The sequence below is a fragment of the Sinocyclocheilus grahami genome, unplaced genomic scaffold (genome assembly GCF_001515645.1).
Source record: "Sinocyclocheilus grahami isolate Dianchi unplaced genomic scaffold, SAMN03320097.WGS_v1.1 scaffold25.1, whole genome shotgun sequence".
Classification (NCBI taxonomy): domain Eukaryota; kingdom Metazoa; phylum Chordata; class Actinopteri; order Cypriniformes; family Cyprinidae; genus Sinocyclocheilus; species Sinocyclocheilus grahami.
The window spans coordinates 2,719,798-2,736,486 of record NW_015505204.1 but is presented as its reverse complement, the minus strand read 5'-3'; the positions used below and the strand labels follow the sequence as shown (position 1 = coordinate 2,736,486).

The window sequence follows — 16,689 nt, the reverse complement described above, 5'->3', positions numbered from 1 at the left end:
CCAAATGCACATATAATGTGAAAAAAACGAGGTTTGAACGGTCCTAACATGCTTATGATGGCCACAAATGCTGTCAACTGTGGCAATCATGCTGTCTACGCAGGCAGCCAACTTGGTTTTGAGACACACACAACCCATGTGTCTGGTGGTTTTTGCCATAATAAAAATCTATCTTATCTAAGTCTATATATCTATAAGTGTGTACTTAACCACAAACAACATTTCTAAGGTAATTTATAGTGCTTATGCTAAAATACATCATTTATAATTTATTATGCTTATGCTAATATACACTTTTTAGCTGCTGGGGGCGGCGTTCCTGTCTGTGGCTCTGTGGGCCTGGAGTGAGAAGGTGAGTGAAGCCCATCTTTTTACAAACACTTCATATATGAATCTATTTAAGTGAGATCTTGGTCTAATTAAACTGAAATTATTATTAGGGGCCAAGCATCGAAGGTGCTTAGGCGTCTATTGTATCTGTTAGTTTTCTGAATATTATTCTTCCTCTTCTGCTCTTGAAGTCTATGGCAGCCCATAGAATCACTTAGAAACATAGAATAGAATGTTCATAGAATCACATAGAAAGTTGTGAAATTTGGCACACAGAGGACAGTCTCAATATTAACCATAGCAAATCTGGAGTCTCTATCTCAATTCTCATCTCAATGACCTGAGGGCACATGAGTAGTTTCAGCATTTTGACAACCTACTGGTCAAAATATATAATATATATATATATAATAAATTTTTTATTTATAATTTCTAAAATGTTTGACCAAAAATCATAAATTAGATTCAGAGCGGCATACCTAATCAACCGATACCCAATTTTCCTATGTCAGACATTTTGAGCGTGGACTATTTCGAATTTTGTAGTAAAATGCTGTATTTTACAAATGCTTTAGCGTAGTTACGAATTTGATTAATCTTATAGAACTGATTGTGGGAATGATATGAAATTTGGCACACAGAAAGAGGTCAGTCTCATCATTAACCACAGCAAAGTTGGAATCTCTAGCTCAAACTCTCTAGTGCCACCAACAGGCCAAATTTGCACTCATGTTTCTGCTAATAACTTTTGAATCGTAAGGTCTAAAAGCAAAATTCCTTTTCCTCTGATTCCTTGGCACATATCAAGACGAATGCAATGTACATTTCTATGGGCCAAGATTTTCAAAAAACTACTTTTTTTGTTTGTCCAATTTTCAAACTGTTTTTGTAAAGCGAGCTAACAAATTTGACAAAGTGTTGCAAAAATGGACATGAGGTTATATCTCCACAATGCTTTAATGGATACTGGCCAAACTTATAACAAACAAGACCTGAGGGCACATGAGTAATTTCGGCACAGTGCCACCTACTGGTCAAAAGATATTTTAAAAGCTCAAACACACCTGAACCAGCTAATCAAGGTGTTCAGGGCTACTTTTTTATAGACAGGTGTGTTGAAGCAGGGTTGGAACTTAAGTCTGCAGGAAGGTAGCTCTTCAGAAGCAAGGTTGGAGTAACTAAAGACAGCTCCTTAGCTCTTCATTTTACCTCTGTTGTGCTTGGTTGCTTAATTGCTGCTTGCAGCTATATTTATTTATTCTCAGTTTTGTTCCCATTTGTATTTCCATCAGGGGGTTCTCTCCAACATATCCTCCATCACAGATCTGGGCGGGTTTGATCCAGTGTGGCTGTTTCTTGTGGTGGGTGGAGTGATGTTCGTGCTCGGCTTCGCAGGATGCATCGGTGCTCTGAGGGAAAACGCCTTTCTACTTAAGTTTGTATGTTATGTTTTCTTTTTACCAGTGAGTTCAAGCAGACATTTTGAGCAATATTTACTTGGCACACCTTCCATCCACCATAAATATTTTATGCTCTGAATATTAAGTAAAGCATGAGAGTCCATTGTCTGGTTCATGGACTCACGCCAACTGATTTAACATATTTAATTTGTACATCACAAAATGATCAATTTGGGTATGTTACAAAAACTGTTTTTGGAACTTTAGGTTAGACATGTAGTGCTGCATGATTAAATTTTTGTAGGCCAAAACTTGGAAATTAGCATTTTTTGCACTTCCAGTTCCCTTTCAAACGTTCACTTCACGTTGTGTATGGGAAGACTCCTGTTTTACTCTGTACTGAAGCGTGATTTGTTCATGTTTGTGTAGCTGCACAAACCAATGGCGCTTTAGCCCGCCAGAAAGGGCGGAGCCGACGTGTATATATATATAAGATGTGTATGTATGCATTTTGCGTAGCGGATACGCATTTTGACCTCAAAGTACGCTGGTACGATTTGTCACTCTAAACTACGCAAAAAAAAACTGGTGGTGACTGTTCACGTTCAGTATTCAAAACAAGCAACAGAAAAAGATGAAGAGTTCAACCAATCAGAGCGTTTTTTTTTAGGTTTTGCTTTTAAATTTCTGCGTTTATAATTGTTTAGTGTTTTAAAATACTTGAGGTGGTTTTAAGAACAGAGATAAACATTGTCCAGGGATTCAAGTTCCGTTAATTGCAGCGAGTCTACGAAGGATTTCCGCCAATTGGAAAAAATTAGGGGAAAAGATAATTTAGCGCATTGTTGTTGTTGTTTGTTGTTCTGCCGGCCGGCACACCAAAAATCATCCCAGCCACGGCTGCAGCTTCTCAGTGACAACATAGTGATGCCGCTCGCATCATTCACAGTTGGGTTATTAGCAGAGAACACAGAGCAGGACTTGAATTTCGGCGTGGGATTGCGGCTATTAATAACAATTGTACTCGTTCCGCACTTATAATACGATGACGGAACGTATCATTTGCACGTGCTTTTGAGTCTTGAGAACTCACTCGTGCGCTCTCATTTTCTGTGCACCCACAGATCGCGATAAGGAGAGTGGCAACTTTTAATAGGTATTAAGGGAGTTTGCAAATGTGATATTGATTTAATACAACAGTTCAATAAACAAGTACTACCTAATTTTGCTCTATTTCTTCAACGAAAATAGTCCCAAATATAGTAACAGCTCAGCCCCTGCGCATCTCTAAAAGAAAATGTTTTATTCATTCAATGAAAGTGCGTTTTTGAACGAATCTAGTGAGTCCGTGATTCATGATTACCCATTCATAAAGACAGTCACTTGCTTAATTCATTCCTGAATGAATGAGCTGTTCGAACGAATCAATTGAATGAATGATTCAGTGATAAAATTAGTGACTTGCCGCCACCTGATGGCGGATTTAGTTTAATTTTTAGCTTATAATTTCAGTTATTTAAATCATTTAATATTTCTGTATTCAAAATTTATATTTAAAACATTAATCTCCACGTGAATGTATGAATTTGATTATTGAATATTAATTTAATTAGGAGGACAAGAGCTCCTAAAAAGAAAAGTAAGCATAGAGCCATATGTGTAACCGTATATTTGATCCGTGCATGAGGTCTCAAAGAGACAGCAGCCTAAATAAACCTCCATTATACAGTGAAGACTAAACAGTGTTATTTTACAGTTGAATAGATTATAATTAGATCTAACTGAAAAAAATTTAAGTACTGTTAATTTAATTTGTATCTTGTTTTTGTTTGTGCTATTGATTGTCATTAATTTATTTGTTCTTATTTTATTATTTACTATTTGCTTGTCTTTTTTAGTTAAAATAAATTCAATTCTGAGTGCACATGATTCTTTGGTGGGGAGGGGGTGTTGTCCATGGGAAATAGTCCTGCCACCACAGCTGGAAAAAATCCGAGGAAACACTGCATACATTTAATAAAATTAGAAAAATGCCGTTACAAAGGTCAAAAGAAAATGCCACTATAAATCACTTTGAGTCAAATGTCACCTCATATTAGGAAGGCAAATTTTTGATCAGAATTTTTTATTATTGATCAGAAGGTGCTCCTAAATTTTTTTTAAATTAGGAGGACAAGCGCTCCTAATTACAAGAAAAAACTGCTCTTAAACTGGGTGTGTGACAGGTATGACTGTGGAATGGGGTTTGGCTGAGGAAAAATTTCAGTCAAAATATTTTTTTTTTGCTTTAACCCCTGCATTGTCGCAGTACAGTGTTTATTATCTTAATGTTTTTTTTAATGTCATCATTCAAAGTGTTTCTGTCTTCTTTCATTCAGTTAGGGATAGCTGGCTGTTTTTGTCCATACTAGGAATTTCCTGGAGCGTCCTGAGTTCTATTTCTTCTATAATGTATATGTGGATTTTCTGTGCATCCAGTGTGAATGAAACACACATTACATGTGTTCATAGCACTAAATAATGGCCAATTCATAAAAATAATACTACTTTTTTAAAAATAGCATTTATAAATAGCAAAAAAGAACTAAACCAAAAACCGTGGTAAAAAAAAAAAAACTGAGGTATTTATTGAACCGTGGGCTAACTGTATTGTTGCATTGTTTACTCTGAAATACTGTATAACAGGAATATCACAAACTGAGTGCAGACCCTGATTATTAACCTAAAAATATTTAACATTAAATCTTGCAAACCCTCCCACTCCCCGAGCCACACTGATGGCACTCAAAAAAAATTTCCAAGGTTGGCAGGTCTGTCATTCTCCTTCAGCGACGATGATCATCTCATCGCTGACTCTGGAAGAAGCCGAGAGAAAGAAGCTCCAGCTCTGCTCGCCGCCATCGAAGACACCCGAAGCAGCGAAGACTCACTGCGGCCGTCCGGCGCTTGAAGAGCAAGTGGAGTATTCCTAAAGAGCAAATTTCTCAGCGCACATTGTTGCAAATGTCGCGAGGAAGGAACCCTTGCATGAGATGGATGAGCACAGTCTCGGCAGCACCCACATCAGCGGGGCAGTGGGTCTTTGTCAGAGCTTTGTCAGGCTCAATGCCCGCATGCCCCGCCCCCCCCTTGTCCTCTCGCCTCGCAGGTGTGCTTCACACAAGATGACCAGCGCCCCTCCTCGGTTGCAAGTGGCTTGGTTTCATTCGGCTGAAGAGGACGCTGTCAGCGAGGACGTTATTGCCAGCGACTACATGTCTTTGGCGGCGTCTGACACAGAAGAGTGGGAAAATTCCGGCGACGAGCCCGAAGTCCCTCCCCCCTCTCAAGCTCCAAGGCCGAAGCTGGACATCGAACTCATCCGCATCCTGTCAAAGGCGGTGGAGGTCCTGGGCCTCGAGTGGTCGGCTCCGGGAGAGCACGCCCACAACCTGTTGGACGAGAGGTACCTGCCGTGAAGGCGTCAACAGTCCTCTCACCAACGCCCCGCCCCGTTCTTGCCTGCAGTTCATGACGAGCTCCCCAAGACGTGGCGCGCCCCCTACTCTGCTCGGGTAAATCCCTCTACAGCAGCAGCTCTCACGACCGTTGATGGCGCTGATGACAAGGGGTACAGCAAGCTCCCCCCTCTGGAGGAAGCGGTTGCTGCTCTTCTGTGCCCGCCATCTGCCCTTGCATTAAAGGCCCATGCAGCACATCCATCTAAGCCCTGCAGGAGCACCTCGGCGCTCACCAACAGGGCTTATGCAGCAGCCGGTCAGGCCGGTTTGGCGCTGCATACAATGGCAGTTCTCCAGGTATTTCAAGCAAAGCTTCTCCGTGGCATGGACGATTCTGGCCAAGAACACCAGGAGGCTTTCAAGGATTTCTCTGCGCGCCACGAAAGCAACGGCGCAGGCGATCGGCAAGACCATGGCCAGTCTGGTGGTGCTGGAGCGCCACCTATGGTTAAACCTTACTGAGATCAGGGACGCTGAGAAAATGACCTTCCTCGACTCACCGGTCTCGCCGAAGGGGCTGTTCGGCCCTGCTGTGGATGGGTTTGCAGAGAGGTTTTTGGAGGCTCAGAAGATGTCTCAAGTGCTGCGTCACTTCCTCCCCAAACTCTCTGGCCCTGCAGCTGAGAGCTGCCAGAAGAACCCCGCCACTCATTCTGCAAAGCCAGCGCAGCCTCAGCTCCAACGAAAATCAGAGCCTGGGCTGCAACAGCGCTCCTGGATGGCAAAACGCTCCCCTCGCCCACGAGTTGTGCTGGACCCCGAGCTCCTGATGCGCCAGAGAGAAAGGACTGCGCATCAGGACAAAGCCGTCCTGATGCGCCAGAGAGAAAGAGGAGGGGCTCTGTTCTTGCCTCGGCTGGAACGCCCCGAAAAACAGCTCGTTTTCATCCTCCATCCCACCGAGAACCTCTGAGCAATAGAGTTTCGTTTCTAGCATTCATAGCCGCCAATCACAGACCGTTCATGAGATTCGCGTTTGAGGGAGTGGCCAATGGGAGTTGGCTGCCCACAGAGAGCTGTTACTCAGCCACTTGGAGCGCCTTGGGTTGATCATCAACCCGCACAAGAGTCAGTTGTTACCCAGGCAGCGAGCGGTCTTTCTGGGAATGATTTTAGACTCTACCCAAATGCGGGCATGGTTTATGCTGGAACGATCCCTGACTATTCAGCGATTGGGGGCATCCCTCAAACCGGGGACGACATGCCTCCTAAAGGTTTTTCAGCGGTTGCTTGGCCTCATGACGGCCGCTGCCTCTGTGATTCCTCTGGGCCTGCTTCACATGCGGCCCCTTCAGTTTTGGCTCAAGGCCCGCATTCCATCCCACGCTTGGCGCCTGGGGCAGCTTCCTGTCAGGGTACACCAGCTCTGTGTCAAGGCTGTGGCCCCCTGTTCCAAACAGGAATGAGGTTCGGCACGAGCTCCAGAAGGAAGGTAGTCACGATGGATGCCTCCAACTCCGGTTGCTGGAGGACAATCCGGCATTCGGCTCCTGGTCAGCCCCGGAGCAACGCCTGCATACTGCCTAGAGATGTTGGCGGTTTTCTTAGCCCTGAAAACCTTTCTTCCGGCCTTGAAAGGGCACCATGTCTTCGTCTGGTCGGACAGCATGACGGTGGTGGCTTATATCAATCATCAAGGTGGTCTCAGGTCACACACTCTTTGCAGGATGGCTCGTCGCCTCCTCTTTTGGGCACACAGGGAGCTCCTCTCGCTAAGGGTGGTTCATGTGCCGGGCAGATTGAACCTTGGCGCAGACATGCTGTCCAGAGGCAAGGCAGCCCCGGGCGAATGGGAGTTACACCCTCAAACGGTTCAAGAGATCTGGTCAGGCTTCGGGAAGGCAGAGGTCGACCTCTTTGCCTCAGAAGACAGCTCTCACTGCCCAACATATTTTTCAATTCATTGAGATGCTCTGGCCCATGATTGGCCCAGTGCTCGCTTATATGCTTTTACCCCGATCGCCCTGATTCCTCAGGTCGTCAGGCTGGTCAGGGAGACCAAGTGCTCTCTCATCCTAGTGGCTCCACTCTGGAGGAACCAGCGTGATTCCCGGAGCTAGTGCCACTCTCAGTAGCAGCTCCGTGGCCCATTCCGCTGAAGAACCTTCTCTCGCAGGCGAAAGGCATGATTTGGCATCCCCGGCCGGAGCTGTGGAGCCTTCATGTATGGTGCCTCAGCAGCTGCACAAACGTGAGCAAATCAGGCTTCAGTACAGAGTAAAACAGGAGTTTTCCCATACACAACGCTCGTTCCCTTATCTCAGGGAACTGAGGTTACTGGTTTTTGGTTAAAAGCCTGAAATAAGGTGTGTGGTTAACATAAGCCCAAGATATTTTCATAAGAAATCATCAGTAATACCCACTTGGAAAAACTGCCTATGGAAAAATCGTATTGAGTTTTTCTCAAGGGAATCGGGGTGATGCAAATTTTCCAGGTTCTACAAAATTTTGTCATCAGTGCAGCGCTCTATTCCAGTATTTGTAAGGCAGTGAAAGGATTGTGTTAAAGCTTTAGGTACATTTAAAGTTTCAGTCTTTGGTTTGGCATAAGTGCCTTGAACTTGTTGTCATGGCACACATCTTATCTGCATGATGAAGTGTTTTACACAATGCCATTTCTGTGTCCTGTTTTGCAATGTACACATTAAAAGTAAAGGTTCCAGGAGAGGATTTTCACAGTGATGACATAGAAACCCAAAAAGGTTCTGTGGGAAGATTCTTACAAGAACAATTCTTAAAAGAACCATTTTAATAATCTAAAGAGTTTTTTTGCTCTATAAAGTACCTTGAAGAACCTAAATGATAAAAAAGTAGGCCTATGCAAATAAATGCAAGAAAGAAGTATAGTTAGTTTAGTTTGCAAATATTACAACGATGTACAGACTGCCTGTTAGATTATTAAAGCCAATATTCTAAAAATGACAATTCAACATGGTCCGACTTTAAACCCAAAGCTGAAATTATTTACAAAGCAAATTTGAATGGAGTCTGTATTGTACAATATATGAAGTGGTTGAGCTAAATTCATTGCAAAAGTTTAATACTTGATCCCTAACCTGAATGTTTGAGAAAAAACGAATACAATGCTGCTTTGCAAATACTGTAAACAGAATGCTTATCTCAGCCGTGTGCAGACATATGTGAATAGAGAGTGCAGGTGTTTAATCACATTTTTGAATGGCTGGATATGAGTAACTACGTAGGTAGGTGAGGTGAGATTGACTGATTTGAATGTGGTTTGAAAGTGTGTGAACTTCCTCTCATGCAGGTTCTGGGGGTCTGTGTTACTCCTTTCATATGAGAGAGGATACTGTGAGAGCTTTATGGGAATGTCAAGAATGGTGTTGCGAAAGTATTACAAGAGGCCCGTTTCCTCTGTAGGGCAACGGAGGCTTTCTTAAAACATCTGGAAACACCAGATGAACTGTGATGTCAGTTGGGAAGTATTCATTGCGGTCACAGTGACAAATCATTGCTCACTGTACTTGTTTAAAAAAATTGTGTGTGCAGTAAGAGCTGAATGTTGTGAAAATGTGACTGTTTTGAGATGGGAAATGAGGAGAACTGCGTCATCTCTAAAAAAAAAAAAAAAAAAACCTTGAATTTCTCTGTAAATGTTTCGAGGGATGTTGGCAGGGTTATGAATCATAAACCAGAAAAAAAAATTAGTTTTTAACTTAGTTTAATCTGCTGTGGGAATTTAACACATTCTTGATTTACTGGAGACCTTTAAAGCTGATATTATCCGTCATGAGTTGTGTAACCAGAACTCTGCTTTCCTCTTCCGCAGTTTTCCGTTTTTCTGGGAATCATATTTTTCCTGGAGTTGACTGCGGGAGTCTTGGCGTTTGTCTTTAAGGACTGGATTAAAGACCAGCTCAAGTTCTTCATCAACAACAATATTAGAGCGTACAGAGATGACATTGACCTACAGAATCTCATCGACTTCACACAAGATTATGTAAGAACACACTGGCACACGCATAAAACCAAACCAAGAATTTTTAAAAAAAATTTTATAAGGTAAAGTTACTTTTTTGTGGTAATGGCAATTTAATGTGCAAACATAAGTCTAAATCAACAAGTATGCCCTTCTGAAATGTTTCACTGTTTATTTTGCTGGTATAATAAAAATATTTATAATAATTATTTATTTATATATATATATATATATGTGTGTGTAAGTGCTGTCAAACAATTAATCGCGGTTATTAGCATCCAAAATAAAATATTTTGTTTACATAATGTGTGCTGTGTATATTTATGTATATTTAAATACACATACATGCATGTATATATTTCTGAAAAATAGCTTGTTTATATATTAAATATATTTGTTTATAATATAAATATAGACATGTAAATACATGTAAATATTTTCAAAATATATACTGTATGTGTGTATTTTATATATATACATAATAAATATACACAGAATGCACACATATATTATGCAAACAAAAACTTTTATTTTGGATGCGATTAATCGCGATTAATCATTTGACCGCACATATATGTATGTGTGTGTGTGTGTGTATATATATATATATATATATATATATATATATATATACACACATATATGCATTAGCCATTCAATAAGTTATTCATATTTAGTTCTATTACTATATATTCAATATGAAAATTTAAAAATACACTTGATTTTGTGAGCTAGCAGCAATATGTTCAAATCTGTAATGGCTTTCAGCTGTTGGCTGGTTGGTTGGTTCGCACCTGGATATTCAATGCATGTATGTTTCTGCAGTGGGAGTGTTGTGGAGCCTTTGGGCCTGAAGACTGGAATCTGAACATTTACTTTAATTGTACTGACACTAATCTGAGCAGAGAGAAATGTGGGGTTCCCTTTTCCTGCTGCACCAAGGACCCTGCTGTGAGTAAACAGTGTATACGCTCTTAACACGCATGCAGCACACACAGACACACGTCTTCCAGTCATCTTACCGCCTAGAATGTGTCATTGTCTCCTTCCAGAAGACGTGGGAACATAAACAGGAAGTGATGTAGAGCCGGCAGACAGAGCGCACCCACATACGACACAACAGTTCTCCATTTAATATAATGCTCAAAGCCTATGATTTAATGTGGAATGTTAAGTTATCCAGTGGACTAAATCCTGGCTTTCTTATTGTTTCTCTTCTCAAAGGAGGATGTGATAAACACACAGTGTGGATATGACATTCGAGCGAAAGATGTAAGTACGCATTTGTCAAAAGAATATTCACCCAAAAAGTCATCGTTTATTCACAACCATTCTTTTTCTGTGGAGCAAAATTGGATTTAAAGATCCTAGCCAGTCTTTTCCATATAAGTGAAGTGACTGAGAACTGGGGCAGTCGATGTCCAAAATGACACAAAATCCCCATAAAATTATTATAAAAGTGGTTCATATGCACTATATTCCAAGTTTTCTGAAGCCATACGATAGCTTACTCAAATGTTTTGTAAGTAGAATTGTTTAAGCTTTTGCATCTTTGGTTAATGTGTGCTTTTATGTGTGAAGGACAACGAACAGAAGATGTTTATACACACAAAAGGATGTGTACCACAGTTTAGCCATTCAATAAGTTATTCATATTTAGTTCTATTACTATATATTCAATATGAAAATTTAAAAATACACTTGATTTTGTGAGCTAGCAGCAATATGTTCAAATCTGTAATGGCTTTCAGCTGTTGGCTGGTTGGTTGGTTCGCACCTGGATATTCAATGCATGTATGTTTCTGCAGTGGGAGTGTTGTGGAGCCTTTGGGCCTGAAGACTGGAATCTGAACATTTACTTTAATTGTACTGACACTAATCTGAGCAGAGAGAAATGTGGGGTTCCCTTTTCCTGCTGCACCAAGGACCCTGCTGTGAGTAAACAGTGTATACGCTCTTAACACGCATGCAGCACACACAGACACACGTCTTCCAGTCATCTTACCGCCTAGAATGTGTCATTGTCTCCTTCCAGAAGACGTGGGAACATAAACAGGAAGTGATGTAGAGCCGGCAGACAGAGCGCACCCACATACGACACAACAGTTCTCCATTTAATATAATGCTCAAAGCCTATGATTTAATGTGGAATGTTAAGTTATCCAGTGGACTAAATCCTGGCTTTCTTATTGTTTCTCTTCTCAAAGGAGGATGTGATAAACACACAGTGTGGATATGACATTCGAGCGAAAGATGTAAGTACGCATTTGTCAAAAGAATATTCACCCAAAAAGTCATCGTTTATTCACAACAATTCTTTTTCTGTGGAGCAAAATTGGATTTAAAGATCCTAGCCAGTCTTTTCCATATAAGTGAAGTGACTGAGAACTGGGGCAGTCGATGTCCAAAATGACACAAAATCCCCATAAAATTATTATAAAAGTGGTTCATATGCACTATATTCCAAGTTTTCTGAAGCCATACGATGGCTTACTCAAATGTTTTGTAAGTAGAATTGTTTAAGCTTTTGCATCTTTGGTTAATGTGTGCTTTTATGTGTGAAGGACAACGAACAGAAGATGTTTATACACACAAAAGGATGTGTACCACAGTTTGAGAAATGGTTACAGGAGAATTTAACCGTAGTTGCCGGAATCTTCATAGGAATTGCACTTCTGCAGGTGAATAAACAACAACGGTCATTGAAATACACATGCACACTGAACATTATATTGTGTATGTCCCACTATAAACAGCAGTCATTTATAAGTTAAGGAAAAAATAAAACTGATGATAGATCATTTACAAAATGTACTCTCTTTGACTGTAATGCAGTATCTTCTAAGAGTATCAAGACACATTGACAGTTGTGTCATTTTACATTTGTCCTGCATTTTAATATTATTTATTTTGTTTATTAATAGGCTCTGAAACCTATCAATATTTAATGTTTATATAATTTGAATATACTTTACAGAGAGGTTTAAGCCCACTATTCAAAAGTTTTGGGTCAGTACATTTTTGTTGTTGTTGTTTTTGAAACTAATGAATACTTTTATTCACAGAGGATGGATTAAAATGTGTAAAAGTGACCGTAAAGTGTTGGGCGATATGCTTCATAGTCATATCATCCTATCGTCAGCCTGTGATTTCACCGATACACAATATCATCGTGCTAATTTATTTAATTATTATCATAGCCAGCGAGTGAACCAACTCCAAGGTACAGTTAAAAGCAGCCTAATATTAGTGTAATCTACACATTATATCTTTTTTGTCAAGTAGCATATGGATATAATTTCATAAAATATTTTTAGTATGCCTGAATTTGTATTTAACATGATCACAATTTAATAAAAACATTGTAAGTTACTAATTATAATGCTTCCATTATCTCAGTTATACAAACAGCAGCTACAGAAAATGAGCAAAGACCATTTACATCATCAAAGAACATCATCACCGACTTAAAGGGATAGTTCACCCAAAAATTAAAATTCTGTCATTAATTACTCATTTGAAATAGAATTCCTCATTAATTACTCTCACAGCTACGAGAATACTTTTTGTGCGCAAATAAAACCAAAATAAAGACTTTATTCAACAATTTGTCTCCTCCTCCATTTTGGAGAGTATCACATACGTAAACCACGTATGCTGTTCTATGTCAGCAGCACTGTACGTGGATGCGCTGTTTATGTTGTTTGCACTTTGATCTGAACGTAAACTGTATCAGCGTATATACATTGCATACGTTGTTTACGTATGTGATACTCCAAAATGGCGCTATAGGGTGACGCGGAGGAGACGAATTGTTTAATAAAGTCGTTATTTTTGTTTTCTTTGCGCACAAAAAGTATTCTCGTAGCTTCGTTAAATTACAGTTGAACCACTGATGTCACGCGGACTATTTTTAACGATCTCCTTGCTACGTTTCTGGACCTTGATCGTGTAAGGCCCCTTGCTGTCTATGGGAGGGTCAGAGAGCTCTCAGATTCCATCAAAAATATCTTAATTTGTGTTCCGAAGATGAACGAAGGTCTTACGGGTTTGGAACGACATGAGGGTGAGTAATAAATGACAGAATTTTGATTTTGGGGTGAACTATCCCTTTAAGTCTAGCGTGAGTTTATGCACTTAAAAAACACTCCCATTATAATCAGTTAAGCTACATCTTAAATTTACATCACACATACATCTGCACTTTCTCATTTATGATGAGAGGATTCGCGAGAGAGCAGAATTCAGTCAGCGAGCGAGCACTGAACTACAAAACTCTTGGTATTTCAGCGATGACTCATCTGAACGCTTCTGATTGGCCATTGCATTCATAAGCTCAACAGAATCGTGTGTGATTAGTTATAACGCTGTAAAAATGTGTAAAAATAAATATGATGGCACAAATAAGCCCTAATATTAATTGGATAATAATGCTAGCCTAATAAAAATAATAATCAAAGGCATCAACCACAGGCGATATCTCTGACTATCGTTGATACACGATACTTTGGTCTATCAGCACAACCCAAGTAAAGACATGTTTACTGTTACAAAAGAATTCTATTTCAAATGCTGATCTTTTGAATTTTCTATTAATCAAAGGATACTGGGGAAAAAAGGTAACCCATCACGGTTTCCACAAACATGTTAAGCAACACAACTATTTTCAACATTGCTAATACATTTTTCTTGAGCAAAAAAACTTTGTTATATAGTTATTTTCAATTGTAACTATTTCACAGTATTATTGTTTTTACTGCTTTTTTTTATCAAATAAATGCAGGTTCTGTAAGCGTCTTACTAATTCTCCCCAAACTTTTGAACGGTAGCATTGGAGCTTTGATATAGCTTACGCTCCCTCACAATTTAATAAACAGGGCCCTCTGATGCATTAAAACCCATTGTCTTAATTTATCTCCAGTGTCTTGTGAGTGCTCTTTCATTTCAGCAGCTGTCCTTCGAATTTACAACCGAAATGCAATCTGCCAAGCGTGGTTACTTTATTGATTTATAGACAGCTGTGTCCTCTTTAGGGCATATAATAGTTTAGAATTGAATTTTGCATTAGATTTAATAATGTCCAGGAAGCCACATGTCAAACACAGTGATGATTAATTCAGTGTCGTTTTGTTTTGCCTGATATAAAAACCTTTTCCCTGCTTCTAGATATTTGGGATCTGCCTGGCACAGAATCTTCTGAGTGACATTGAGGCGGTCAGGGAGAGCTGGTAAGGAACATCCCTGATAAAAGAATTACACCCGTCATGAGATCTGCATTTTGATTAGAGTCACAAAGACTAACAATGAAACCATTTATTAAAACCATCTTTTTAATTCATTTAGACTGGTAGCAAACACCTGTTTGGTTTAATGCGGTTTCAGTCCCAACTCATAACAAGCACACTGGATGGAATCTTGTTTTCTTAAGCTGTGAGTTTAATGGTAATGAGCAGGTATACATTGTCACATCTTACTAACATCTGTTTTTCATCCTCCAGTTTGTTCACCTGAAGCATTCGAGCCGTTCTGCAGACAGATCCCCATTTCTCTGTCAGTCAGCAGCAGGGTTGGCACATTGTCATCACAGTATCCTAGCAACCAGTGAGGGATTCCATTCACATACCTCCTTTATATTTCAGTGTACAGCGACATCTTCATGTTTTGCTTTGATTTGATTTTAATCCTTCAAGTACAAAATATAAAAAACAGTATTAACTCAGATGTCGTCTTTAAGAAACATTTAAAGGAATAGTTCACCCATAACTGAAAATTTGCTAAAAATGTACTCACCGTCAGGCAATCCAAGATGTAGATGAGTTTGTTTTTCATCAGAACAGGTTTGGAGAAATGTAGCATTACATCACTTGCTCACCAATGGATCCTCTGCAGTGAATGGGTGCCGTCAGAATGAGAGTCCAAACAGCTGAAAAAAAAACATCACAATAATCCACAAGTAATCAACACAACTCTATGGCTTGTTCATCAATTAACATCTTGTGAAGTAAAAAGTTGCATGTTTGTAAGAAAAATAAGAAAAAAAATCCATCATTTAAGGCGTTTTAACTTTAAACCGTCACTTCTGGACAAAATACCATCGTCCATAACACTTCACAAGACATTAATTGATTTGGAGTCATGTGAATTGTTGTGATGTTTTTATCAGCTGTTTGAACTCTTATTCTGACGGCACCCATTTCAGCAAATTTTCATTTTTGGGTGAACTATTCGTTTAAGGCCACTTGCATTCTGTCTGTAACATTTTTGACTGTTGATTTATGTACAGTATATATCCTTCAGATGAGCGTATTTGACACAATAAGCATTGCATTTTGCAAGTTAAAATGAATGCAACTAAAAACATATAATTGATCTGTTGGGTAGAAGAAGCAATGGTTCAGTTAATGAGTTGTTTTAATGTAGGCAAATGCAAGCAAGCTCAGTGTTTATAGGTTATTAGTTCTGAATGAGTCCGTGCACTTTTTCTGCATTTTCTGCACTGTTTGTAGGGAGAAAAATAAATAAATAAAATCTGCGTAATTATGCAGAATGGATATTTAAATGATAAAATGTGTTCGTTAATGCTAAGAGTACTATAGTTCTATTGGTAGCTAATTACATAATTACAATCAAATTAGGCTGAGTATTTATTACTTGAGGGGGATGTGTAGAATTGTGCGAATGACTAGCATTCTGTGGAAATCAGATTCTGTGCAGACCCAGTTTTAGTGAGACAGTAGTAGTCTGCAGATTGTGTTCAAGGAAGAGTTCCTGTCTACTTCACACTACATGAGTGTTTGACTCGCATTATGACTTTCAAATGTACATAATCCATTGAGACTTTGTTTATTTTGTTCACATTGTCAGATTGTGTGTGTGTGTATATGGATTCCATGGTTTGATGGATTTTATAAAACACAGTTGCTTTTGAAACTAAGGGAAACTGAACTGCATGCTTATTGGAATAACACTACATTTTCCCAGTGTGTTCAGCTATATGAAGATATTTTTGTGAATCGCTATGTTTATCTGTACTGGATTTTCAAATGATAGCCACTGTGTAAGTAATGGTGTCACTAGAATGTTTTTAAAACATTAGCACTAAGATTTTGCCAGATTTAAGACTGATTCAGATTCTGTTGACCTACCAAACTGGGTATATGGGTGAATTTCATGTCAAATAACATGTCTAGGTCAAACCCCCACCCCCAAAAAATGTTTTTAAAAATTATATTTTCTATGAAGAAAAATAAGCCTATTTTTCTTAACATTAAGGCTGAGTGACATAATTTTTATGGCATTTAAGCATGTTGTCCCTTCTAATTCTCAGTACTATAATAGTAAAAAAAAAATAGCTGTATTTTTATTATTTAATTAATTTCATAAAATTTTTATATGGGAGTATTTGTTGTATTCTCTTTAATTTCTGAGAATTTTAATTAAAAAAAAAAAAAAATCTAGATTCCAGACGGTATAATTTTCAATACAGTGAGATGTGAATTGCAAAAAAAACTATTGGTAA

The 16,689-nt window shown here is 39.2% G+C and overlaps 1 protein-coding gene across 1 annotated transcript; it reads left to right on the top strand.

Moving 5' to 3' along the window:
• The first annotated feature begins 284 nt into the window (after window positions 1-284).
• On the top strand, window positions 285-14,866 carry tspan5b (tetraspanin 5b). The gene is made up of 12 exons (XM_016250216.1): window positions 285-352; window positions 1,623-1,769; window positions 9,021-9,191; window positions 9,996-10,121; window positions 10,395-10,442; window positions 10,752-10,798; window positions 10,889-10,907; window positions 10,979-11,104; window positions 11,378-11,425; window positions 11,735-11,851; window positions 14,337-14,398; window positions 14,669-14,866. Exons 2-12 carry the CDS (start codon window positions 1,704-1,706, stop codon window positions 14,679-14,681), a joined length of 843 nt encoding a protein of 280 aa, XP_016105702.1. The 5' UTR covers window positions 285-352; window positions 1,623-1,703; the 3' UTR covers window positions 14,682-14,866.
• The last annotated feature ends 1,823 nt before the right edge of the window (window positions 14,867-16,689 follow it).